The sequence below is a fragment of the Pseudophryne corroboree genome, chromosome 4 (genome assembly GCF_028390025.1).
Source record: "Pseudophryne corroboree isolate aPseCor3 chromosome 4, aPseCor3.hap2, whole genome shotgun sequence".
Taxonomy (NCBI): domain Eukaryota; kingdom Metazoa; phylum Chordata; class Amphibia; order Anura; family Myobatrachidae; genus Pseudophryne; species Pseudophryne corroboree.
The window spans coordinates 870495762-870523556 of NC_086447.1; the positions used below are offsets into that span (position 1 = coordinate 870495762).

The 27795-nt window shown below is 46.0% G+C and overlaps 1 protein-coding gene across 1 annotated transcript in view; it reads right to left on the minus strand.

The window, feature by feature from the left end:
• Nucleotides 1–8834: 8834 nt before the first annotated feature.
• The window catches only part of LOC134910572 (zinc finger protein 318-like), a 170129-nt gene continuing 151168 nt past the window's right edge, over nt 8835–27795 (minus strand). The window contains exons 5-10 of the mRNA XM_063918764.1: nt 14379–14472; nt 14069–14223; nt 13252–13755; nt 13003–13087; nt 12505–12623; nt 8835–12035 (exon numbers count right to left, since the gene is read on the minus strand). Coding sequence (XP_063774834.1) covers nt 10062–12035; nt 12505–12623; nt 13003–13087; nt 13252–13755; nt 14069–14223; nt 14379–14472 — 2931 coding nt within the window. The 3' untranslated portion in view covers nt 8835–10061. The remainder of the gene's footprint in view (nt 12036–12504; nt 12624–13002; nt 13088–13251; nt 13756–14068; nt 14224–14378; nt 14473–27795) is intronic.

Sequence of the window (27795 nt, forward strand, 5' to 3'; positions counted from 1 at the left end):
TAGGCCTGGCCGAGCCATCTGGCTTCAGCATTTGAAAAGAAAACAAAGGCCTCAGAAACGCCCCGATTCAAATGATATGTGAAAACAGGGATCAACACCCTTTGCGGTTAGAAGCATATGGAACGCTGCCTGCAGTATGACTCTCTTGTCATCGTAAACCGGCCGATCCATGCCGAGGGACCCCTGAGACGGTTGGACTCCAAAATAGAGTCTGTAACCGCCCAATCCCTCTCAGTCCTCCCAGAAAGACCACAGACCTGCGCCTACCCTGGGACCCTCCAGGTGGCAGGAAGGTCTGACCTGTAGCGGGTGTGTAGGATGACCTAAAATCAGATTGGACCGAGGATGCTGAACCTCTGCTTCAGCCTCTTACCATGAGATCCCTTGGCGACGGAGATACCGCCCGTGTCATGGAGTCGAAAACCTGAAAGGGCACGGAAAGATCTAAAGGAAAGACCGGTAAAGGTCCGTCTTGGAGCTGGGGCAGCAGTAGGAGAAAGAAAAGTGGACTTACCTCCAATGGTTCAAGAAATCATGTAGAAAGTTCCTTCCCCTGAACCATCTGCCCCTTAGGATTTCATGTTCACCCGTCACTGTCGCAGCCCCAGTGGTCGTCGGGTTAAGTCAGCCCAAGCGAAAATGCAGGTTCCGAGTCTGCAGACGTGGAGACCTCCAAAGACTATAAAGCAGAATCGTGATTCTGATCTGTCCCAAAGTATCAGTGGATCCTGATGCGAATTATCCTGTAACCTAGAGGACAATTGTTCCACAACCTACCTGCTCCGGACAAGGTAGAACCCCGCTGCCTTATATGTGTCCCAGATGGATCCCTGAGCAAGGTTGCATCCGGAAAACGGCAGCTTGTTGGACCGGCGATACATCGAGGGGTATACCTTGGAGAGGTTCTGATACCATTTCCTGCCGTCTGCGGGGAAAGGATAGGAAAACAAACATTGTTTGATACCTGAAATTGTGTATTCGGGTGTCTGCAGGCCGCCTACCGGAGCCTGCCCAGCTCATCCGAAACTGGACCAGTCGCTGTCATTTCGTCATCGGCGTCGAACCCTGATGGACCTGACGTGTCCGCCTCCCTTACCTGCAGTATCAGACGAACTGCTGTCTAATGCACAAATGTTTTTATAGATCAGTGCGCTTATCCAACAATCAGGAATCCCCTCTAAGGGTCAGTCATTAGTAGTTTAAAAAAATCTTAGAAATGTCACTGTCCTCAGCAAAATAGTAGGATCATCTAAATCCTATAGGCACACTCCAGAATTCCTGGCGGCAGCTCAGTTCCTCAGTAAATGACCCGGGTATATTCAGTCATTGGAAATTCTATAGTACTAGGACAGAAGAACAAGCGCCTTATGGTGCAGTAATTTTGTTAATAGTGTATTGCAAATACAATGATTGAAAAGGTCCGTACCAGATAACTTGTGTTAGGGCCAATCGATTCCTTATCCAGTAGGTATTCTCCACCAGATAACACTTATGTTAGGACCTATCGATTCCTTATCCCGTAGGTGCTCTCCACAGGTAGGTAGGTCGTTCAGTCAGGTCTCTCGATCTCAACGCGTTTCGCCCATCAGGCTTCCTCAGGAGTCTAATGCACCTGGATATTCTGAGACACTGGTTCAGACTCCACCGAAAACAGACATCATCAGTATCCTGGACATCTCTCGCCTCCTCCCAGAGAGGCCTTTCTACCGCCGAGTCGTGTAACATGGAAGGGTTAGCAAGGTTCTTTTAGAAACCTGGAAAGGTGAAATGACGTGCAAGGTCTCTGGTTAACAGTGACATTACCTGCATAATCTGAGCTGTTCAAACAGGAGCGTCCTGCAGGTGCGTGGAGGGCTAAGCAGATGGCTTCATCGCATACTTCACACATAAGAGGGAATTCTTTAACTATCCCAGGTGAGACAAACGAAAGGAGAAAAGGTGGGTTAAATAAACACAGCCCTATGTAAGGTCTGCACTATAACGTGTAGTGACCGACACGATTCAAATAAACTTTCTGGAGCAGCGGAGACCTGAACCAGTAGCGCTGCGCTGTGGGACAGGAGTCTTAGCCCCTAGGCTAAACAGGGGGTTCAGACCAGCCTGTATGCTGCGGCCGGGGAGCGCTGAGCCCGCTGTACGGAGCGGGAGATAGCTCCACCCCCCCCTGCTCCGGTGCCAATTTCAAATTAAACCCGCTGTCACTGTAAAAATAAGCGGGAAGCGCCCTAAATTAATTAAGTGGTCTGAGTTGGGTTTGAACTAGGGACTCTGAGCATGGCATGCCAGAGCTCTAACCACTGGGACACCTGTCCACTTGTATCACCCGGCTGCCTGTATGCTGCAGCCGGGGAGTGGAGAGCGCTGAGCCCGCTTACAGGGTGGGCTGAAGCTCCGCCCCCCACATAATGGCACCAATTTCAAATTAGTAAGGGCGCCTCTGATATACTTCAGCCTGTCTATGACTGGGGTGTATAGGGGAGCCGTCCAACCACCACATATGTTTAATTCACTAAAAGTGTAAACTCATACATCCGTGTGGAGGGGGGGGGGAGATTGTACTCACCGCTGTCCAGATGTAGTCGATCTGCGCCGCACTCAGCGGTGTTTACTCTGCTCGACAGAGCGGCCCCGACACGCGCCGCACGCAGCGGTGTCCGGCCACTTTTGAGACTTACCGCTGCCATGCTGCCGGAATCTTCTGCTGGTGGAGCGGCCCCGACACGCGCCGCACGCAACGGTGTCCGGCCAACTCAGGAGAGCTCAGTGTCTCCCTCAGCCGGGCCCATCCCGAGCCGCAAGCAGCTGCGATGGGACCCCGCCGGCAGCTCCCGCGGTGCAGACTGGCAGTGTGTAAGTAAGAAAAATAAAAATAATAAAGAAAAAATTCTTCAGCTAAAACCCAAGTGAACCAGCACCCTCGGGCACTAACTAAGACTGGCTTGGAGGGGAGATAGTAGGGGAGGAGCTAGCCACAGTGTTAGAATTTTAAAGTGCCAGCTCCCAATTACTGCCTACTATTTCCCCATTGTATCTGGACTCCAGTGGCCCCTAGTGGATGAAGGAGAAACAAATATTTACACAACTACAACACAGCAAGTTTGAAAATGAAAGGTAAGCTTGCCCCATGCAGAGCCATTTCCTAGTGGAGAATGTACTTACTCTCTGGTTCCGGGACATATCTAGCTTAATTAGATCACTTTCCAAACGTCTGAAATGGAAAACATTGTCCTTCTCAGACAAAAATACTTACAAGCCAAAAGAACTATCCTTGTACAAGAATTTGATGCACAATACAATTTTAAATCAACTTGCATAAGGCACAGGTGCTCAAACTCGGTCCTCAGGACCCCACATAGTGCATGTTTTCCAGATCTCCTCACAGAATCAATTAGCTCCACCTGTGGATCTTTTAAAATAGGTCATTGAGTAATGACAACACCTGTGCATCTGCTAGGTGACCTGGAAAATGTGAACTGTTTGGGGTCCTGAGGACCGAATTTGAGTACCACTGGCATAAGGTAACAATAGAAAAATTGGGAGTACATTTAAATGCTGAAAGCAGTTTCTTAACATAAAACAAATCTGCGGGATGTAATAACACAAAAGTCATTTTGCTGGAAGCAAAGGCTGGGCTAGCAGCGACTGGAAAATATAGTTTGTGTAGAAGCTGGAGAATGATCAGAGGTCTCCTCTTATACTACAGGGAAGTGGACCCTACAAATCAAGACATTTGTTACAATTAATTTTACTGTTCATCTTAGCGGTGAGCATGTGTTTAGTCGGAATCACATGTGGTTAATACAGACAAGTTATCCTCAGAATAGTCTGTTACAGGCGGGGTCTTCTCTTGTATTGGCTTTAAACAGCCCTTATCCCCAAGAGATTTTCCATTTGAAAAATACATAGGCTGCTTGGCCGCAGTCCCACAGACTTGTGATGATGCATAACTGGACGACTCAACGTTCTGACCAAAGGTTTTATGCATGGAGTTCATTATAGCATTCAAGGGGACATCAGGAACTTCACATGCCATATCAGAGTCGCCCAGATCTTCACAAGATTCAACTGGTATAACAGGATTAACTGGAGTCGTGTGAGGCTGTGCCTTCTCTAGTTTTATGTTTTGGGGGGATTTTCCATATTTACTTGGACAGGAACACTAATGACAACTGGTGGAGCTTCCATTTCTTGATCTTCAGAAGTTGTTAAGACATCCGGAGCGTCTTCTGTAGTTATTAGCTTGTAATACGAGTCCAGTTCATGCTGCAGATCTTTAGCAGGACTCATTTTAGCAGACCAATTGTTAGCCACCTTTTTCTGCTCAATGGGCTGCTGACCTACTGCGGAATTCTCTGCTTGAGCAGTGGAGTTCTGGGCTCCGACAGACGATAGTTTAATATCTTTATACCCTAGATCTGGTGCATGGCCAAACAAAGATGGCGGAAACTGAGGTTTCCATTTAAATTTCTGGTTCAGTTTAATAGCAGCATTGTAAGCGGGATTTGGATTCACAGCAGGCACTGAAGCTGGCTTCCCACTTGGCGCAGTAGAGTCTCATTCTGAGATGATCGCTCACTGCCGTCTTTCGCAGCGTTCAGGTGAAAAATCGGCATTTATGCGCGTGTGCATGGTACGCATCGAGCATGCGCTAAGTACTTTCACACAAAAGTTTGTCGTTTTACCCAAGCTTGAGCGACGTTTTCAGTCGCTCGAGTGTTCGTAGTATGATTGAATGGAAGTGGGTGTTCCTGGAAACGCACAGTTGCCGCCCAGACAGTGTGCTAAAAAACACAGGCGTGCCATACAAAAAAACGTAGGAGTGGCTGGAGAACTGGGGGAGTGGCTGGCCGAACGCAGGGCGCGTTTGTGACGTCAAACCAGGAACTAAACTGGCTGCAGTCATCGCAAGATAGGAGTAGGTCTGGAGCTACTCAGAAACGGCATGACATTTTTAAGTAGCAATTCTGCTACTCTTTCGTTCGCACTTCTGCTAAGCTAATATACACTCCCAGAGGGTCGGCGGCCTAGCGTTTGCAATGCTGCTAAAAGCAGCTAGCGAGCGATCAACTCGGAATGAGGGCCGTAGTTACAACAGGCTTGTTCTCTGATGGTTTTAGGGCAATGGTTTCCTTATTAGTTTTCATATCGTGCAAAGGTAAATTCTCAAGTTTACTAGTCACTAGGTTCACTGAAAGAGAGGTGAATTGGGTAGTAATCTGTTCTGTTTACTAGATGACTTGGTTTCTGCAGGTTTTTTGGACACTTGAATTTAATCCTCTCTCTTGTGCATGGGTGTTCCCAGGCATACTAGTTAATGCGGTATTGGAAGCATTGCTATCCTTGCCTTTTTCAGCCTGTGATGTACTGTTTGTTGATTTACTTGGAACAATCATTGCTTTATGGGACTCAATTTTGGCAGGTGTTGTGTTAATTTGAGGCTGACTTGTTTGGGCATGTGCCACATGGCTAGTACTTTGACTAGAAGACGTCGTACTCTGCATATGCTGGACCTTTACAGAACCTAAATGAAGAAAAGAGGGATTGTTCCGCACTGGTAAATTCTTACAGACAGTACCTTGACCCCAGGTTTATGTCTGAAACCGACTACGAACAATGTAACACTATGTGACAGTGGGCCAGATGTACTAAGCCTGAAAAGTGATAAATATCACAGTGATAAAGTACCAGCCAATCGGCTCCTAACTGTCATTTTTCAAACACAGCCTGTAACATGGCAGTTAGGAGCCGATTGGCTGCTGCTTTATCACAGTGATATTTATCACTTTTCAGGCTTAGTACATCTCCCCCAGTGTGAGGTCAGTAGTGCTCCCAGAGACAGTAAAATTTGCATGGAAAAAAAAAGAAAAAAAATAAAGACTCGGTGCCGGGGCACTATTAACCTGAAAAATTTATAGACGATAAAATATAACCTTTAATTAGATTAATATAATATATGGTGTGACTAATAATGGATAAATAATAAAACCCAATAAACAGTAAATATTTTCTAGATGAAAATTTCAATATAGTGTGTAATAACAGGAGTAACTTTAAATATTGATAACATGAATAAATATACGGCTTGCTACCCCCCAGGGGGTAGCAAGCCTTATATTTATTCATGTTATATTTATTTATTATGTACGTCTATTTTATTTAGCCTGTTCTATAAGAGCAGAGAGGTAAAGCTTCCAAGTTCCAGCCACTGTGAATATACAATCCATAATACGTTTGTTCCTATAGAATAATGAATAAAATCACCTTGGTAATACACTAAGGCAGAGGTTCTCAAACTCGGTCCTCAGGACCCCACACAGTGCATGTTTTGCAGGTAACCCAGCAGGTGCACAGGTGTATTAATTACTCACCGACACATTTTCAAAGGTCCACAGGTGGAGCTAATTATTTCACTTGCGATTCTGTGAGGAGACCTGCAAAACATGCACCGTGTGGGGTCCTGAGGACCGAGTTTGAGAACCTCTGCACTAAGGAATAGTTTTAGAAAATATTTTGTAAAACAGCTTCATGTTACATTTTCAAGTCGGATGTACATTTTCTGTATGGAAACGTATATAATGCATACTATTAAACTTCACCAGTTATATTTTGTCAAACTCAAAACCAGTGGTTTTCAAGTACCACCAACAGGTCATGTTTTGTGGATGGCTCTAATCTTGCACAGGTGAGTTCATCTGTTTTGTTGGGTCAGTAATTATCCACCCTGCCTCCAGAGACATCCTTAAGGCGTGACCTGTTGGAACTTAGAACCACTGATCTATACATTATATTTTTATCAACAGCAAAAAAATAAAAAAAATAAAAAAAATTAACGCACCTGTGCATCATTAAAGATATCCTGAAACCATGACCCTGTTGGTTGTACTTAAGGACTGAAGTCAAAAACCACTTATATACAGTATCTCTTCCATGGGGATACGGTCATAAGGTCGACAAGACTTGTGTCGACAATTAGGTCGACATGGTCAGGTCGACATGGAAAAAGGTCGACTTGAGTTTTTCAAATTTTTTAATCTTGGTCTTACTTTACGATCCACGTGGACTACGATTGGGAACGGTAACCTGTGCAGAGTGCAGCGAGGCACCATGCCCCAAAGCATGGCGAGCGAAGCGAGGGGACACGGTGCACTAATTGGGGTTCCCCGTCACTTTACGAAAAAAACACCAAAAAAAGGTTAAACTCATGTCAACCTTCTTCCATATCAACCATGGAACACAGCTACAATCCGTTCATCTACAATCCGCTCTGAATTAGGCCCAAGAGCAGTTATGGAACCGATGGGCTGATTTGGAGACTTCCTTATAGCCTCAGTTTCTGGCACCAATGACTGCACTGACCAGTTGCAAAGCGTTTTATAAGTAAACTAAGGGCCTAATTGAAGGTTGATTGCAAAAGCAAATTTTTCCTCTAAATGGGCAAAACCATGTGCACTGCAGGAGGGGCAAATGTAACATGTGCAGAGAGAGTTCGATTTGGGTGGGGCGTGTTCAAACTAAATCTAAACTGCAGTGTAAAAATAAAGCAGACCGTATTTACCCTGCACACAAACAATATAACCTACCCAAATCTAACTCTCTCTGCACATGTTACACCTGCCTCCCCTGCAGTGTTAATTCTGCTACAAAGAAAGCTCAACAGCGTTTATACTTTCTTAGGAAGATGCGATCAGCAGGTATAACAGTGGAAATTTTAATAAATTTTTATTCATGTATTATCGAGAGTGTTCTTACTTATGGTATTTTAGCGTGGTTCGGAAATTGTAGTATTATTGAGCGCAAGTCGTTAGAAAGAATTGTGAAAACTGCTGGCAAGATAATTGGGTCACAATTGCCTAGTATCCAGTCCGTTTACGAGAAGAGGCTCCTTGCAAAGGCTGGGAGTATATTGGGTGATGTGACCCATCCTAATTATGGGATGTTTACCTTACTACCTTCTAACTCTCGTTATAGATCGATAATGTGTAAGACCAGCCGGTTGAAAGACAGCTTTTTTCCTAGGGCCATAACAATGCATAATGGTTCGAAATGTAGATAGGATTGTTGGAGCTGCCTATGCTTTTGTGCTATCGTGTTCTTACGGCTTTTTTTTTTAAAGTATCTTATGGTAATGTTCTTTGTGCTATACATATTCCGTGGTGTTTGTTCTTTTGCTTACATTAAAATTTCATTGATTGTTCATGCGTTGAATATTTAATGACAATAAAACCAAATTCCAATTCCAATCTGCCCCATCTGCAGTGCACATGGTTTTGCCCATTAGAGGAAGATTTTGCAATCAACCTTGAATTAGGCCTTAATACGTTGTCTATAAAAGAACACAAGTAACTTTAGACTGGTCGAGCTCACAACATAACATGACATCATTGATAACCATTTCATACAATCACCTGGCTTTCCTCAGAGCGCACCACTCCAGCCGCTAACTCTTCTACCCGATAAAGATGGTGGTAATTAAAGAAAAGGTGATTGGGGAGTAGCGGAATATTAGATTTTATTGACTGCCACAGGCAGCAAGACTGAGCTGTAAGTGTGATGCTGATCTCAGATTAACTCTGTGAAAACATCAGATATGTTAAATGGAAAAACAGAAATTATGAAAATTTCCTAATCCTCCAGTTTAACTGAAGCATATTTTACTCAGCTTGTACAGAAAACATGGACAAAAACAGATGACCCATCTCCACAAGTACACAGCCGTGTGTTGCAGGACTGTTGGTTCCAGGTTATACCATCAACTTTACGCGAGCACAAATATTCTAATTACATGCTAGTTTCTGTTGATGTACAAGTCGGAATACTGACTAACAAGCTGGATATAAAAATAACTATGATCACCTTTTATTGAAATGTAATTGTTAGCATACACTGTGCTTAAACAAAAAAAAAAACAAAAAAAGAACACACATTCCGAGAAGAGGAAAGGTATTACAAGCACAGGATGTGTGTGACCACTATATTGTGTTCCTTTCAGTCTTCTTAACATGCAGCTGAACTGCACTGGGTCACTGCATGCGTTTACGTCATTTCTCTCCGAAAGGCAGTAACAACGTATGCAATATTCATGGTTGGATCTGCAGTCTTACACATCAACTCGACTCATAATCTGTCTTCTGCAGGATACCACAATGCCTGGGGAAGAATTATTGTACGCAACAACAAAGGATGAACTCAACCTAAAAGCGTCAAAAACACAGGTATGCACATGTACAAAGAAAAGTGACCCTAAAACAAATATTTACAGAACACAGCAAGTTTGAAAATGAAAGGTAAGCTTGCCCCATGCAGAGCCATTTCCTAGTGGAGAATGTACTTACTCTCTGGTCCCGGGACATATCTAGCTTAATTAGATCACTTTCCAAACATCTGAAATGGAAAACATTGTCCTTCTCAGACAAAAATACTTACAAGCCAAAAGAACTATCCTTGTACAAGAATTTGATGCACAATACAATTTTAAATCAAATTGCATAAGGCACAGGTTCTCAAACTCGGTCCTCAGGACCCCACATAGTGCATGTTTTCCAGGTCTCCTCACAGAATCAATTAGCTCCACCTGTGGATCTTTTAAAATAGGTCATTGAGTAATGACAACACCTGTGCATCTGCTAGATGACCTGGAAAATGTGAACTGTTTGGGGTCCTGAGGACCGAATTTGAGTACCACTGGCATAAGGTAACAATGGAAAAATTGGGAGTACATTTAAATGCTGAAAGCGGTTTCTTAACATAAAACAAATCTGCGGGATGTAATAACACAAAGAAGTCATTTTGCTGGAAGCAAAGGCTGGGCTAGCAGCGACTGGAAAATACAGTTTGTGTAGAAGCTGGAGAATGATCAGAGGTCTCCTCTTATACTACAGGGAAGTGGACCCTACAAATCAAGACATTTGTTACAATTAATTTTACTGTTCATCTAAGCGGTGAGCATGTGTTTAGTCGGAATCACATGTGGTTAATACAGACAAGTCATCCTCAGAATAGTCTGTTACAGGCGGGGTCTTCTCTTGTATTGGCTTTAAACAGCCCTTATCCCCAAAAGATTTTCAATTTGAAAAATGCGTAGGCTGCTTGGCCGCAGTCCCACAGACTTGTGATGATGCATAACTGGACGACTCAACGTTCTGACCAAAGGTTTTATGCATGGAGTTCGTTATAGCATTCAAGGGGACATCAGGAACTTCACATGCCATATCAGAGTCGTCCAGATCTTCACAAGATTCAACTGGTATAACAGGCTTTACTGGAGTCGTGTGAGGCTGTGCCTTCTCTAGTTTTATGTTTTTTGGGGGATTTTCCATATTTACTTGGACAGGAACACTAATGACAACTGGTGGAGCTTCCATTTCTTGATCTTCAGAAGTTGTTAAGTCTTCAGGATTGTCTTCTGTAGCTATTTGCATGTAATAGGAGTCCAGTTCATGCTGCAGATCTTTAGCGGGACTCATTTTAGCAGACAAATTGGTGGTCACCTTTTCCTGCTCAATGGTCTGCTGACCCGCTGCAGAATTCTCTGGTTGAGTACTGGAGTTCTGGGCTCTGGCAAATGATATTTTAATATCTTTATACTCTAGATCTGGTACATGGCCAAAGAATGAAAATGGCAGAGACAGAGGTGCCCTTTTAAATTTTTGGTTGAGTTTGGCAGTAGCATTGTAAGTGGGATTTGGCTTCACAGCAGGCACTGAAGTTGGATTCACACTTGGAGCAGTAGTTGCAACAGGCTTGTTCTCTGATGGTTTTAGGGCAGTGGTTTCCTTATTGATCTTTTGTTCATACAAAGTCACTGGGTTCATTGAAAGAGAGGTGAATTGGGTAGCAATCTGTTCTGGTTTACTAGGTGCCTTGGTTTCTGCAGGTTTTTGTAAAATTATCTTTATTTCTTTCTCTTGTGAATGGTTGTTCCCAGGCATACTAGCCAGTGGCGTATTGGAAGCTTTGCAATCCTCGCCTTTTTCAGCCTGTGATGTACTGTTTGTTGAATTACTTGGAACAATCACTGCTTTATGGGACTCAATTTTGGCAGGTGTTGTGTTAATTTGAGGCTGACTTGTTTGGGCATGTGCCACATGACTAGGACTTTGACTAGAAGACATCGTACTCTGCATATGCTGGACCTTTACAGAACCTGTAACTGCTTTTGAAATGGTATTTTCTTGAGCCACTTTCACATCACTAGAGGTCACCTTTGTCGTTTTGACTGTGGAAACCGGTTCTGGTTTCAGTAGGGACTCTTCAGTTTCTTTTAGATTCACCAATTGTCCTCCAAAAGCTTCGGAACCCAAATCATCTGACAAGACTACTGCGGGTTCCAATATAGGAAAAGATTTTGATGAGGTGCTTGAAGATTTTTTAGACAAGAAAGTACTGAGAGGAACGGGCTTGCTTACTGGAACCACGGAGGGAGTTTTTTTGAGGATGGTAGGACCTGGCAGATTGGGTCGAACTCTAGTTTGTGTTGTAGAAGATGATGTAGTAGAGGTAGTAGTAGTAGTAGTAGAAGAACTGGTGGTGGATGTTGAGACAGTTGATGTGCTGGATTCAATAGAGGAGGAGGAGGATGTTGAATATAGAGGGCTTCCCTGTGTATTATTGGGTTTACCCAATAATTTGATTTCAATTCCCTTTTCCTTCACAGAAAGCCCCTTAGAGTAATCGTTTTTAGCAGCACTCTCAACTGTCAATGTGCTACTAACGATTTGGCTTTTGTTTTCTGGTATCTTCCAAACAAATTTCCCGACTGTAGAGGATTCAACTGGCTTCTTAGCTGGAGTAGTATTTTCTTTCTTATCAGACTTGGCTGTTGGTAGAGATGATCTGCGTTTGACAACTATTTTCTCCTTGTGTTCCTCTCTTTTCGCCTTCTTAGATTTGTTCTGCTTAGGGGGCTCATATTCGTGACTAGTAGCTTTGCGTTTTCTGTCCATTGGTTTGCAAAATTCCACCTGAGCAGCTAACAACTCTTGTTTCTTGCTCTTATGACGCTTTAATTCATAGTTGCAATTCCTATTCACGCGTTTCTGGAGAACATTTAAAAAAAAAATTCAATTTAATAACCAGATAGAAATTGTAACTTTGCAACAGTTTTATATTGATCAGAAATGGGTTAGTCTTTACTTGGAAACAGTATTTAACTATGTCTGTTGTATGAAGGCCTTTCGCTGCTTAAGGCAAGTACATCTTAAAGCCTGCAGTAGTTCTTTTTAGCAGAATCATATAATATAAACCATTAGGTCTTCAAAAATGGGAAAAGGTTGCAGTGAAATACTATAATACGAGCAATTTGAAAGTTCAGTATCTATTTATGTAGGAAGTATTTAATTAGTCGAGTAACCTATAAAATTGTAAGAGGTAGATCATCTCAGCCAAGCCCCCCAGATAGATATTGACTACATACATACACAGGACCACTCATGCACCATGGACTTACCACTTCCCTCAATCTCAAAGAAAGCATCTGGTTTAAAGGAATATTTTGGAAAGACAAACCTTGTACTTTTCATTGTGTGCATGAGTTTTGAGATGCTCTAGAGCAGCAACGTAATCTGGAAAGAGTTCTTTACATAGCTCACAGTAGTATCCACGAATTGGGAGCATGTACTCAGGACCTGCAACGTGTGATAGTAGAACAGGTAAGTAAAAGACCATTCAAGATGCCACCCCTCCCTTTCCAAGTCACTATAAAGGAGCAAAGGGGTTGATTCAATTCTGTGCACTGATAATAGCGCCAGGAAGGAGGTATCGGACCTATTAAATTCAACGCGCTAAGTCCGACTAGTTTCTGTTCACACACCTCCTCAGGAGGGGTGTGAGCAGAAATCCGACAAAACTAGTGGTATCAGCATCATGACAGGGCACTTGAATCAGAGAATGCCGGTTCTCATGACTAAACACCTGACATAACAGAGCGCTGAATTGAATAGCTCAGGGACCTCCTTTCCGGCACTATTATCAGCGTGCTGAATTGAATCGATACCAATGTCTCACCTCTCAGAGGAACATTCACGTTTTGTTTCCGGACAGTAGTATTAGCTTTCTTTTTAGCCCAGGGCTTTTTCTGCTCTTTCAAGTTCTATTTAAATAGAAAAGGGACAGAATATTTAATATTTATGATCACACGTCTACTTATATAAATAAACATATAGCTAGACCACCTCATACCTTAACAAGTAACCTAAAGAGCATCCACAATCATTTAGTCATACAATAAAGAGATACCTATTTTTAATGCCATACCAAAGTGTGCTTTTCATCATGCAAGTGCAGTAGGAACTCTGGCGGACTCATGAAGGTAGTGCAGCAGTCTTCACACCAATATCCACCATAATCACAATAATCACAATAATCACAATATTCAAATAGTTCAGAATTGAGTGTAGGTTCCTTCTGCTCAGAAGACGACTTGGAAGATGGTGCTCTGGACCTTGTGCTTTTTGGCTTCAACTTGTTTTGAGAAATTAAACTATCAGTCTTCGAGAAGCAAGACGAGTTGGGCTCTGATTTATCTATCAAGTGAGGGCTTGATTTTGGTGGAGTGCATCTATGCTTGATGTCTTCTTCTGAATTCACAGTGCTGCTGGGCAAGTTTGATGAGCTTGCAGATGAGGGGACTTCCCCTGATTTAATGTTCCCCTGATTTAATGGGTCACTCATGTGTTTGTCACGCAAAGACACTGGGTCACTGCTGCTCTTCGTCTTAGCCTCGGAGTCACTACCGGCCTCTGACTCACCATCAGAGCCCTGGGTAAAATAAAAGAAAACATGTCTAAGTAGAGAATGGACATATAGCAGAAAGATGGATCAAAAGAAATGCATAAATGGCAGATAATTCTTCGGAGAACATAAATGGAGCTACTGGCCACTTGTGCTACTATTCAATAAATTACATTTGGGCTCAGGATATACAGCTACTTAATTCAGTTCACTATTCCTGAAACAAACTAAGACAATTTTCATATGACAAGACAAGGAATGAGATGACCTGGTCCAGTCTTCCAGAGGTTTCATTCATTTCAGCTATCTCTGTTGGGCTGACCCCTAGGATTTCTGTCACCTTAATGAGATTCTGCTTCTTCTCTTTTGTTTCATCAAGTTCTGGATTCAGGGAGCTAATCTGCTTCTGGTCACTTGACAAAAAAGAATTCAGTTCCTCTAGTATAGGGTCCTTCTGACCACCATTCTCCGTCGGCTTCTCTTGTAGCAGAAGTCCTGGGAAAAATAAAGCCAGTCATCATGAAGAGTCGATGGATGAGTGTGTTATGGTAATAAGAGATGTAGAAGTATATATTTACCAACCTCCTAACATATGCATTCCAGTCTCACAAAACAGTGTAATGGACAGACCGTTTAAAGGTAACCCTCACCTTGATGGTTACTTAGCTGCTCCGTCTTTGTATTCAGTGTCTGCAGGTTTTCGGTCTTGGCTGTATGCTCTTTCTTATTCAGCTCCCCCGTGACCTTCAATAAATGAAAGGGTCTTTTTTCTTCATGTCAAATTTGCATGTATCTTTACATATTATAGACCTAGATAGGGTTCTACGACCAGTAACCAGATCAACACCCGACATCTCCAAAGCACATGAGATCGTAGAAAGAATTGTTCATCATCACTTACCTAGAACTTGGCACAAAAGCTGGAGATGCAATTTCTTCAGTGAGTAGCACCTACAACAAGTAATAGACATGTGCTACTGGAATGTAGCACTACTCAAACATGGTCTATGTGAGTTAAAACCAATGTAAGAGTCAAAACAAAAATCAAATGATGATCAGAAAATGGAGACTGCAGATAATATTTAAGAATGACCTCAACTAATACATTCAATGCCCAACTACCTACAGTGAACATCAGTGTCCTTATAGTAATAAGAAACTATGGGGGGTCATTCTGACCAGATCGCTCGCTGCAGTTCATCGCAGCGCAGCGATCAGGTCAGAACTGTGCATGTGCCGGCACCGCAGTGCGCCGGCTAACAGCCAACGGCTGTCGCCTGGTAATCGCCTCTGCCTGATTGACAGGCAGAGGCGGTCACTGGGAGGGAGGGGGCGTCACGGCGGCGTATGGCCGCCGTTTTGTGAGCGCGGTCCGGCCAACACAGGCGTGGCCGGACTGTGCGGCCCGCAGCAGCGACAAGTAACTCCCGGCCAGCCGCAGGAGCTGTGCTGGCTGGGAGTTCAAGCATTGCCGCTGTGCTATGGTTTTGTGCTTGTGCGGGGGGGGGGGGGGAGCGGCCTAAGGGGGGAGTGTAAATTTGCCCGTGCAAGTGTGCGATCACGTGTCCCTCAGTCAGCAGACAGCTGCAAATCCGTTCGCAACTCACTCACCATCGAATGGTTTTTCCAGTCTGTGCGCATCCCAGGACTTACTCCAACAGTGAGAAAAGAACAGGCTAATCAGTCCGGAGTGGACGTCACACACCATCCCTGAAAACGAACGGGCATGCCTGCGTTTTCTCTGACACTCCCAGAAAACGGCCAGTTACCACCCACAAACGGCCTCTTCCTGTGAATCAGCCTGCCAATGGCTGTGCGATTTAAATTTTCGCACCATCCTGTCGCTGCTTGGCGACGCACATGTGCAAGGCAGTGCATACACGTGCGCAGTCTATCGATAATAGTCCGCTATGCGAAAACGCACAGCGGCAATCAGGTCTGAATCGGGCCTGATAAACGTATTTATTTATTTTAAATCCACACACACGGGGCAATTGCATACTCCTTGGGAGAGCTTCCATGAATGGACTACAGTGATGTTTTGTTGCTTATTTTACTCCTCACGCCTCCTTATAGATGCACAAGAAAATAAGATTTTACTCACCGGTAAATCTATTTCTCGTAGTCCGTAGTGGATGCTGGGAACTCCGAAAGGACCATGGGGAATAGCGGCTCCGCAGGAGACTGGGCACAACTAAATAAAGCTTTTAGGTCACCTGGTGTGCACTGGCTCCTCCCACTATGACCCTCCTCCAAGCCTCAGTTAGGACACTGTGCCCGGACGAGCTGACATAATAAGGAAGGATTTTGAATCCCGGGTAAGACTCTTACCAGCCACACCAATCACACCGTATAACTCGTGATACCATACCCAGTTTTACAGTATGAAAACAACTGAGCCTCTCAACAGATGGCTCAACAATAACCCTTTAGTTAACAATAACTATGTACAAGTATTGCAGACAATCCGCACTTGGGACGGGCGCCCAGCATCCACTACGGACTACGAGAAATAGATTTACCGGTGAGTAAAATCTTATTTTCTCTGACGTCCTAGTGGATGCTGGGAACTCCGAAAGGACCATGGGGATTATACCAAAGCTCCCAAACGGGCGGGAGAGTGCGGATGACTCTGCAGCACCGAATGAGAGAACTCAAGGTCCTCCTCAGCCAGGGTATCAAATTTGTAGAATTTTGCAAACGTGTTTGCCCCTGACCAAGTAGCACATCGGCAAAGTTGTAAAGCCGAGACCCCTCGGGCAGCCGCCCAAGATGAGCCCACCTTCCTTATGGAATGGGCTTTTACTGATTTAGGATGCGGCAGTCCAGCCGCAGAATGAGCCAGCTGAATTGTGCTACAAATTCAGCGAGCAATAGTCTGCTTAGAAGCAGGAGCACCCAGCTTGTTGGGTGCATACAGGATAAATAGCGAGTCAGTTTTCCGGACTCCAGCCGTCCTGGAAACATAAATTTTCAAGGCCCTGACTACGTCCAGCAACTTGGAATCCTCCAAGTCCCTAGTAGCCGCAGGCACCACAATAGGTTGGTTCAAGTGAAAAGCTGATACCACCCTAGGGAGAAACTGGGGACGAGTCCTCAATTCTGCCCTATCCATATGGAAAATCAGATAAGGGCTTTTACATGACAAAGCCGCCAATTCTGACACACGCCTGGCTGAAGCTAAGGCCAATAACATGACCACTTTCCACGTGAGATATTTTAGATCCACGGTTTTAAGTGGCTCAAACCAATGTGATTTTAAGAAACTCAACACCACGTTGAGATCCCAAGGTGCCACTGGAGGCACAAAAGGGGGCTGAATATGCAGCACTCCCTTAACAAACGTCTGAACTTCAGGTAGTGAAGCTAGTTCTTTCTGGAAGAATATCGACAGAGCCGAGATCTGTACCATAATGGAGCCTAATTTCAGGCCCATAGTCACTCCTGCTTGTAGGAAATGCAGAAATCGACCCAGTTGAAATTCCTCTGTTGGGGCCTTTTTGGCCTCACACCAAGCAACATACATCCGCCATATGCGGTGATAATGCTTTGCAGTTACATCTTTCCTGGCTTTAATCAGCGTAGGAATGACTTCCTCCGGAATGCCCTTTTCCTTCAGGATCCGGCGTTCAACCGCCCTGCCGTCAAACGCAGCCGCGGTAAGTCTTGGAACAGACAGGGCCCCTGCTGTAGCAGATCCTGTCTGAGCGGCAGAGGCCATGGGTCCTCTGAGATCATCTCTTGAAGTTCCGGGTACCACGCTCGTCTTAGCCAATCCGGAACCACGAGTATTGTTCTTACTCCTCGTTTTCTTATTATTCTCAGTACCCTTGGTATGAGAGGCAGAGGAGGGAACACATAAACTGACTGGTACACCCACGGTGTCACTAGAGCGTCCACAGCTATCGCCTGAGGGTCCCTTGACCTGGCGCAATATCCACCTGTGGCCTTTCCCAACGGTTTACCAAAAGTTGGAAGACTTCTGAATGAAGTCCCCACTCTCCCGGGTGTAGGTCGTGTCCGCTGAGGAAGTCTGCTTCCCAGTTGTCCACTCCCGGAATGAACACTGCTGACAGTGCTAAGACGTGATTTTCCGCCCATCGGAGAATCCTTGTGGCTTCTGCCATCGCCATCCTGCTTCTTGTGCCGCCCTGTCGGTTTACATGGGCGACTGCCGTGATGTTGTCTGATTGGATCAGTACCGGCTGGTTTTGAAGCAGAGGCCTTGCCAGACTTAGGGCATTGTAAATGGCCCTCAGTTCCAGAATATTTATGTGTAGGGACGACTCCCGACTTGACCAAAGTCCTTGGAAATTTCTTCCCTGTGTGACTGCCCCCCAGCCTTGAAGGCTGGCATCCGTGGTTACCAGGACCCAGTCCTGTATGCCGAATCTGCGGCCCTCCTGAAGATGAGCACTCTGCAGCCACCACAGCAGAGATACCCTGGTCCTTGGAGACAGGGTTATCAGCCGATGCATCTGAAGATGCGATCCCGACCACTTGTCCAAGAGGTCCCACTGAAAGGTTCTTGCATGGAACCTGCCGAATGGAATTTTGCTTCGTAAGAAGCTACCATTTTTCCCAGGACTCGTGTGCAGTGATGCACCGATACCTGTTTTGGTTTCAGGAGGTCTCTGACTAGAGATGACAGCTCCTTGGCTTTCTCCTGCGGGAGAAACACTTTTTTCTGTTCTGTGTCCAGAACCATCCCCAGGAACAGTAGGCGTGTGGTAGGAACCAGCTGTGACTTTGGAATGTATAGAATCCATCCGTGCTGTTGTAGCACTTCCCGAGATAGTGCTACTCCGACCAACAACTGCTCCTTGGACCTCGCCTTTATAAGGAGATCGTACAAGTACGGGATAATTAAAACTTCCTTTCTCGAAGGAGTATAATCATTTCTGCCATTACCTTGGTAAAGACCCTCGGTGCCGTGGACAGTCCAAACGGCAGTGTTTGGAATTGGTAATGGCAATCCTGTACCACAAACCTGAGGTACTCCTGGTGAGGATGGTAAATGGGGACATGTAGGTAAGCCTCCTTGATGTCCAGGGATACCATGTAATCCCCCTCCTCCAGGCTTGCAATAATCGCCCTGAGCGATTCCATCTTGAACTTGAATTTTTTTATGTATGTGTTCAAGGATTTCAAATATAAAATGGGTCTCACCGAACCGTCTGGTTTCGGTATGTGGAATAGTAACCCCGTCCTTGTTGTAGTAGGGGCACCTTGACTATCACCTGCTGGGAATACAGCTTGTGAATTGCCTCTAGCACTGTCTCCCTGCCTGAGGGAGTTGTCGGCAAGGCAGATTTGAGGAAACGGCGGGGGGGGGGGGGGGGGGGGGGGGACGCCTCGAATTCCAGCTTGTACCCCTGAAATACTACTTTAAGGATCTAGGGATCCACCTGTGAGCGAGCCCACTGATCGCTGAAATTTTTGAGGCGGCCCCCCACCGTACCTGGCTACGCCTGTGGAGCCCCCCCGTCATGCGGTGGACTCAGAGGAAGCGGGGGAAGAATTTTGATTCTGGGAACTGGCTGACTGGTGCAGCTTTTTCCCTCTTCCCTCGTTTTACACGCTTGCATTTCTGAAGCCGAAAGGACTGTACCTGATAATACAGTGCTTTCTGAGGCTGTGAGGAAACCTGAGGTAAAAAAATTTTTTTCTTCCCAGCTGTTGCTGTGGATACGAGGTCCCAGAGACCATCCCCAAACAATTCCTCACCCTTATAAGGCTCTATGTGCCTTTTAAAGTCAGCATCACCTGTCCAGTGTCGGGTCTCTAATAACCTCCTGACCGAATGGACATTGCATTAATTTTGGATGCCAGCCGGCAAAATATCCCTCTGTGCATCCCTCATATATAAGACGACGTCTTATGTTCGCAAAATAGTATCCCTGTTTGACAGGGTTACAGACCACGCTGCAGCAGCACTATCTGCAGGTCTCAGTCTAGTACCTGAGTGTGTAAATACAGACTTCAGGATAGCCTCCTGCTTTTTTATCAGCAGGTACCTTCAAAGTGGCCGTATCCTAAGACGGCAGTGCCACCTTTTTTGACAAACGTGTGAGCGCCTTATCCACCCTAGGGGATATCTCCCAGCGTAACTTATCCTCTGGCGGGAAAGGGTACGCCATCAGTAACTTTTTAGAAATTACCAGTTTCTTATCGGGGGAACCCACGCTTTTTCACACTTCATTCACTCATTTGATGGGGGAACAAAACACTGCCTGCTTTTTCTCCCCAAACATAAAACCCTTTTTTAGTGGTACTTGGGTTAATGTCAGAAATGTGTAACACATTTTTTATTGGCGGGATCATGTAACGGATGTTCCTAGTGGATTGTGTATATGTCTCAACCTCGTCGACACTGGAGTCAGACTCCGTGTCGACATCTGTGTCTGCCATCTGAGGGAGCGGGCGTTTTTGAGCCCCTGATGGCCTTTGAGACGCCTGGGCAGGCGCGGGCTGAGAAGCCGGCTATCCCATAGCTGTTACGTCATCCAGCCTTTTATGTAAGGAGTAGACACTGTCGGTTTATACCTTCCACCTATCCATCCACTCTGGTGTCGGCCCCACAGGGGGCGACATCCCATTTATCGGCATCTGCTCTGCCATCACATAAGCCTCCTCATCAAACGTGTCGACACAGCCGTACCGACACACCGCACACACACAGGGAATGCTCTGACTGAGGACAGGACCCCACACAGCCCTTTGGGGAGACAGAGAGAGAGTATGCCAGCACACACCAGAGCGCTATATAATTTAGGGATTAACACTATATTGAGTGAATTTTTCCCAATAGCTGCTTGTATATACAATATTGCGCCTAAATTTAGTGCCCCCCCTCTCTTTTTAACCCTTTGAGCCTGAAACCTACAGGGGAGAGCCTGGGGAGCTGTCTTCCAGTTGCACTGTGAAGAGAAAATGGCGCCAGTGTGTTGAGGGAGATAGCTCCGCCCCTTTTTCGCGGACTTTTCTCTTGCATTTTTATGGATTCTGGCAGGGGTATTTATCACATATATAGCCTCTGGGGCTATATATTGTGATATATATGCCAGCCAAGGTGTTTTTATTGCTGCTCAGGGCGCCCCCCCCCAGCGCCCTGCACCCTCAGTGACCGGAGTGTGAAGTGTGCATGAGGAGCAATGGCGCACAGCTGCAGTGCTGTGCACTACCTTGGTGAAGACTGAAGTCTTCTGCCGCCGATTTTCCGGACCTCTTCTTGCTTCTGGCTCTGTAAGGGGGACGGCGGCGCGGCTCCGGGACCGAACACCAAGGCCAGTTCCATGCGGTCGATCCCTCTGGAGCTAATGGTGTCCAGTAGCCTAAGAAGCCCAAGCTAGCTGCAAGCAGGTAGGTTCGCTTCTTCTCCCCTTAGTCCCTCGCTGCAGTGAGCCTGTTGCCAGCAGGTCTCACTGAAAATAAAAAACCTAATTATATACTTTCTTTCTAGAAGCTCAGGAGAGCCCCTAGTGTGCATCCAACCTCGGCCGGGCACAAAATCTAACTGAGGCTTGGAGGAGGGTCATAGTGGGAGGAGCCAGTGCACACCAGGTGACCTAAAAGCTTTCTTTAGTTGTGCCCAGTCTCCTGCGGAGCCGCTATTCCCCATGGTCCTTTCGGAGTTCCCAGCATCCACTAGGACGTCAGAGAAATAAGTGAAGATTTCTTATCGAAACAACCTGTAACGCCCAACAGCAGCATATTATGGAGAACCGATTCCCCTTTTAAAGTGCTTAATCGGTGTGTCCTCTGCAGGATTGGAGATTCCTCCATTCTACCTAATTTTAGGCAAGTACACAAAGAGGGAGAGGAATTGACACTACATCGGAAAGTCCTTTGGGAAACAAAGAAAGATTATTTAAAGGAAATAAAAAATAAGAAAAGGCGAAGAGAAGTTGCATAGCAAGGGGGATGCGTAATGGCTAAGTATCTTGTGCAGAGAGGCCAGCACTGTGTAAGTGTAAGGTCAACAGATGGAGTATCTGTATTGCACATTTTTATGAAAGAAAATCTAATATATATATATATATATATATATATATATATATATATATATATATATATATATATATATAAAATAAAAAATACTATATTTTTCTTTCATCCAGTGGTTGGGAGCTTGGACAGTGGGTATGGTGGATGCTCTAGGCTAAGCACCAAGCAGTTAATTTTTTACAGCACAGGCTCCACCTCCGCCATAACCCTCACTGAGTTGGTTAAGGTCAATTTGTGTATAATTGCTGCCTTTGCTGAGCACTGTATATGGTAATGTTATTGCTGCACTGTTGTATAACCTATTACATAACAGCTTTTCACAGACTATGCTTAAAACCTCTTGTATTGTTAAATTTAGATTAGGCTGTAACCCTTTTGCTTAGGTATAGTATCTACAAGTCTTGTATCTACTTATATTCTATTTAGGTTTTGTCCTTTACTGTCAGTGTACCGATGCCTATTTATCTATCTATAGGCAGTCACCTTACTGGGGCTTACAGGTTTACAGTACAAGGCAACGACGTCCCAGACGGAAGAGACTTTCAGTGATGTGAGCATATATCTGCACAGTGTGTTTAGAAAACGTCTCCGCTATACGGCAGGACCACACCGGCCTGTGTGAGCATTGCGTCACTGAAGTACTGGCGAGTCTGTCCTGGAGGTTTCTTTCCCACGGTAACCTGAATAGGTGGCCTTACTGTCCTCTGCCATGCGTAAGCTAGCTTCACAGGTGGTGGCTAGGCGGTCCGGTCCCACTGTGGTTTCAGAAGGACCACAGAAGACTGCACGCAACTCCCTCTTGATTACTCGCAGCAAGCCCTCTCAGAGCCCACATGGATCCAAAGACTTTCCCAATCCGTGTAGGGGTTGATGGAGGTGTCTAGCTCCCTGCAACATATGTTGGATCCTCCTCCAGATGCAAGGTCCCTCGGCAGGCGAGATTGGGGTTTCCTCGGTAGGTCGTTTCTCAGTCAGACAACTCTTCTGAGGAAGATATCCAGTCCCGGTCGTCTGATGTCAACTCTGGTTTAGGTCAGGGCGATCAGAGGACACAGGCTTCCTCAGAGATGTTACTGCTTGCATCTCCATCTCAGGCCCAGCACGATTGTTCTGCCCAGGTAAGTACATCTTTCCCTCCTATGGTGACTCCAGTAGACTCACCTGACCAAGGGTCATCCGTTCGTGACTCCGGAATAGGTTCTTCTGACCACAGATGCTAGCCTCCGCGGTTGAGGAGCTATCACAGGCGATCGCTCATCGCAGGGCAGGTGGTTGGTTCAAGCCTTCTCATAAACGTCCTAGAACTTATCGCAATCTACTGCGCTCTTGGACAGGCGAGCACTTCTGCAACACAGGGCAGTGAAAGTTCAGTACGACAACGCGACAGTAGTCACATACAACCATCACGGAGGCACCAAGAACCTCGCAGCTAAGATGGAAATGGCTCTCATTGTCCACTGGGTGGATTTCCCCCCACCCCCCAAGATATCTGCAGTTTACATCTGAGGAGTCCAGATCTGGGAGGCGGACTTCCTCAGCAGACAGGACTTACAATCCGGTGAGTTGTCTCTCCACCGCAAGATATTCCAAATGCTAATCTGTTGCTGGTGGTGTTCTCACATTTACCTGATGGCCTCCCAGCACAATCACAAATTATTTTGCTACAGCTACCAGTGATCCGGGGGCCTTCTTGGTAGCTGCCCTGGCGCATGGACATTACACTTTGTGTGACAGAACTGCTATCAAGCGCCTAATCATAAATTATAAATTGAGTTCCAAGGTACCAGTGCGCTGGTGTGAAGCCACAGTGTAAGAGCCTGTACAGAATAATAAATATAAATAAAGAACCCAGCTGCGCAATGGAACCTGGAAAAAGATAATAAGGAAAGCTGACGTATGCTGAGATAATCAGATACATTTTTTTATTATAGAATAAATATATATAACCATAAAAAATTTATAGATTTGCAAAATAAACCAACTGGTTCAAGACTGGACCTATGCAATTCAATTACCCTGTATAGTGCTAAAGAGTCAATCAGAACAAGCAATTGTAACAAGATCGGCAACAAATTGTAACATGCATGGATAGCAAAAAAGCTATACTAGTAACATAGTATCTGAGGTTGAAAAAATAAGATTTTACTTACCGATAAATCTATTTCTCGTAGTCCGTAGTGGATGCTGGGGACTCCGTCAGGACCATGGGGATTAGCGGCTCCGCAGGAGACAGGGCACAAAAATAAAGCTTTAGGATCAGGTGGTGTGCACTGGCTCCTCCCCCTATGACCCTCCTCCAAGCCTCAGTTAGGATACTGTGCCCGGACGAGCGTACACAATAAGGAAGGATTTTGAATCCCGGGTAAGACTCATACCAGCCACACCAATCACACCGTACAACTTGTGATCTGAACCCAGTTAACAGTATGACAAACGTAGGAGCCTCTGAACAGACGGCTCACAACAATAACAACCCGATTTTTTTGTAACAATAACTATGTACAAGTATTGCAGACAATCCGCACTTGGGATGGGCGCCCAGCATCCACTACGGACTACGAGAAATAGATTTATCGGTAAGTAAAATCTTATTTTCTCTGACGTCCTAGTGGATGCTGGGGACTCCGTCAGGACCATGGGGATTATACCAAAGCTCCCAAACGGGCGGGAGAGTGCGGATGACTCTGCAGCACCGAATGAGAGAACTCCAGGTCCTCTTTAGCCAGGGTATCAAATTTGTAGAATTTTACAAACGTGTTCTCCCCCGACCACGTAGCTGCTCGGCAGAGTTGTAATGCCGAGACCCCTCGGGCAGCCGCCCAGGATGAGCCCACCTTCCTTGTGGAATGGGCCTTGACAGATTTAGGCTGTGGCAGGCCTGCCACAGAATGTGCAAGTTGAAATGTGCTACAAATCCAACGAGCAATCGTCTGCTTAGAAGCAAGAGCACCCAGTTTGCTGGGTGCATACAGGATAACAGCAAGTCAGTTTTCCTGACTCCAGCCGTCCTGGAAACCTATATTTTCAGGGCCCTGACAACATCTAGCAACTTGGAGTCCTCCAAGTCCCTAGTAGCCGCAGGTACCACAATAAGCTGGTTCAGGTGAAAACGCTGACACCACCTTAGGAAGAAACTGGGGACGAGTCCGCAGCTCTGCCCTGTCCGAATGGACAATCAGATATGGCTTTTGTGAGACAAAGCCGTCAATTCTGACACTCGCCTGGCCGAGGCCAGGGCCAACAGCATGGTCACTTTTCATGTGAGATATTTCAAATCCACAGATTTGAGCGGTTTAAAATGTGTTTTGAGGAATCCCAGAACTACGTTGAGATCCCACAGTGCCACTGGAGGCACAAAAAGGGGGTTGTATATACAATACTCCCTTGACAAACTTCTGGACTTCAGGAACTGAAGCCAATTCTTTCTGGAAGAAAATTGACAGGGCCGAAATTTGAACCTTAATGGACCCCAATTTGAGGCCCATAGACACTCCTGTTTGCAGGAAATGCAGGAATCGACCGAGTTGAAATTTCTTCGTGGGGCCTTCCTGGCCTCACACCACGCAACATATTTTCGCCACATGTGGTGATAATGTTGTGCGGTCACCTCCTTCCTGGCTTTGACCAGGGTAGGAATGACCTCTTCCGGAATGCCTTTTTCCCTTAGGATCCGGCGTTCCACCGCCATGCCGTCAAACGCAGCCGCGGTAAGTCTTGGAACAGACCTGGTACTTGCTGAAGCAAGTCCCTTCTTAGCGGCAGAGGCCATGAGTCCTCTGTGAGCATTTCTTGAAGTTCCGGGTGCCACGTCCTTCTTGGCCAATCCGGAGCCACGAGTATAGTTCTTACTCCTCTACGTCTTATAATTCTCAGTACCTTGGGTATGAGAAGCAGAGGAGGGAACACATACACCGACTGGTACACCCACGGTGTTACCAGAACGTCCACAGCTATTGCTTGAGGGTCTCTTGACCTGGCGCAATACCTGTCCAGTTTTTTGTTCAGGCGGGACGCCATCATGTCCACCTTTGGTCTTTCCCAACGGTTCACAATCATGTGGAATACTTCCCGATGAAGTCCCCACTCTCCCGGGTGGAGGTCGTGCCTGCTGAGGAAGTCTGCTTCCCAGTTGTCCACTCCCGGAATGAACACTGCTGACAGTGCTATCACATGATTTTTCGCCCAGCGAAGAATCCTTGCAGTTTCTGCCATTGCCCTCCTGCTTCTTGTGCCGCCCTGTCTGTTTACGTGGGCGACTGCCGTGATGTTGTCCCACTGGATCAATACCGGCTGACCTTGAAGCAGAGGTCTTGCTAAGCTTAGAACATTGTAAATTTGCCTTTAGCTCCAGTATATTTATGTGGAGAGAAGTCTCCAGACTTGATCACACTCCCTGGAAATTTTTTCCCTGTGTGACTGCTCCCCAGCCTCTCAGGCTGGCATCCGTGGTCACCAGGACCCAGTCCTGAATGCCGAATCTGCGGCCCTTTAGTAGATGAGCACTCTGCAGCCACCGCAGAAGAAACACCCTTGTCCTTGGAGACAGGGTTATCCGCTGATGCATCTGAAGATGCGATCCGGACCATTTTTCCAGCAGATCCCACTGAAAAGTTCTTGCGTGAAATCTGCCGAATGGAATCGCTTCGTAAGAAGCCACCATTTTTCCCAGGACCCTTGTGCAATGATGCACTGACACTTTTCCTGGTTTTAGGAGGTTCCTGACTAGCTCGGATAACTCCCTGGCTTTCTTCTCCGGGAGAAACACCTTTTTCTGGACTGTGTCCAGAATCATCCCTAGGAACAGCAGACGTGTCGTCGGAAACAGCTGCGGTTTTGGAATATTTAGAATCCACCCGTGCTGTCGTAGAACTACTTGAGATAGTGCTACTCCGACCTCCAACTGTTCTCTGGACCTTGCCCTTATCAGGAGATCGTCCATTTTCTTTGAAGAAGAATCATCATTTCGGCCATTACCTTGGTAAGGACCCGGGGTGCCGTGGACAATCCAACCGGCAGCGTCTGAAACTGATAGTGACAGTTCTGTACCACGAACCTGAGGTACCCTTGGTGAGAAGGGCAAATTGGGACATGGAGGTAAGCATCCCTGATGTCCCGGGACACCATATAGTCCCCTTCTTCCTGGTTCGCTATCACTGCTCTGAGTGACTCCATCTTGATTTGAACCTTTGTATGCAAGTGTTCAAATATTTCAGATTTAGAATAGGTCTCACCGAGCCGTCTGGCTTCAGTACCACAATATAGTGTGGAATAATACCCCTTTCCTTGTTGTAGGAGGAGTACTTTGATTATCACCTGCTGGGAATACAGCTTGTGAATTGTTTCCACTACTGCCTCCCTGTCGGAGGGAGACGTTGGTAAAGCAGACTTCAGGAACCTGCGAGGGGGAGACGTCTCGAATTTCCAATCTGTACCCCTGGGATACTACTTGTAGGATCCAGGGGTCCACTTGCGAGTGAGCCCACTGCGTGCTGAAACTCTTGAGACGACCCCCCCACCGCACCTGAGTCCGCTTGTACGGCCCCAGCGTCATGCTGAGGACTTGGCAGAAGCGGTGGAGGGCTTCTGTTCCTGGGAATGGGCTGCCTGCTGCAGTCTTCTTCCCTTTCCTCTATCCCATGGCAGATATGACTGGCCTTTTGCCCGCTTGCCCTTATGGGGACGAAAGGACTGAGGCTGAAAAGACGTTGTCTTTTTCTCCTTTATACGGCAATACTTCCATGTGCCGTTTGGAATCTGCATCACCTGACCACTGTCGTGTCCATAAACAACTTCTGTCGACCGACTGAGGTAAAAGGACGTTTTAACGCCCCTGACGGTGTTTGAGACGCCTGGACAGGTACTAATTGGTTTGCCGGCCGTCTCATGTCGTCAACCGACCTTGCAGCGTGTTGACATTATCACGTAATTCCTTAAATAAGCCATCCATTCCGGTGTCGACTCCCTAGAGAGTGACATCACCATTACAGGCAATTGCTCCGCCTCCTCACCAACATCGTCCTCATACATGTCGACACACACGTACCGACACACAGCACACAC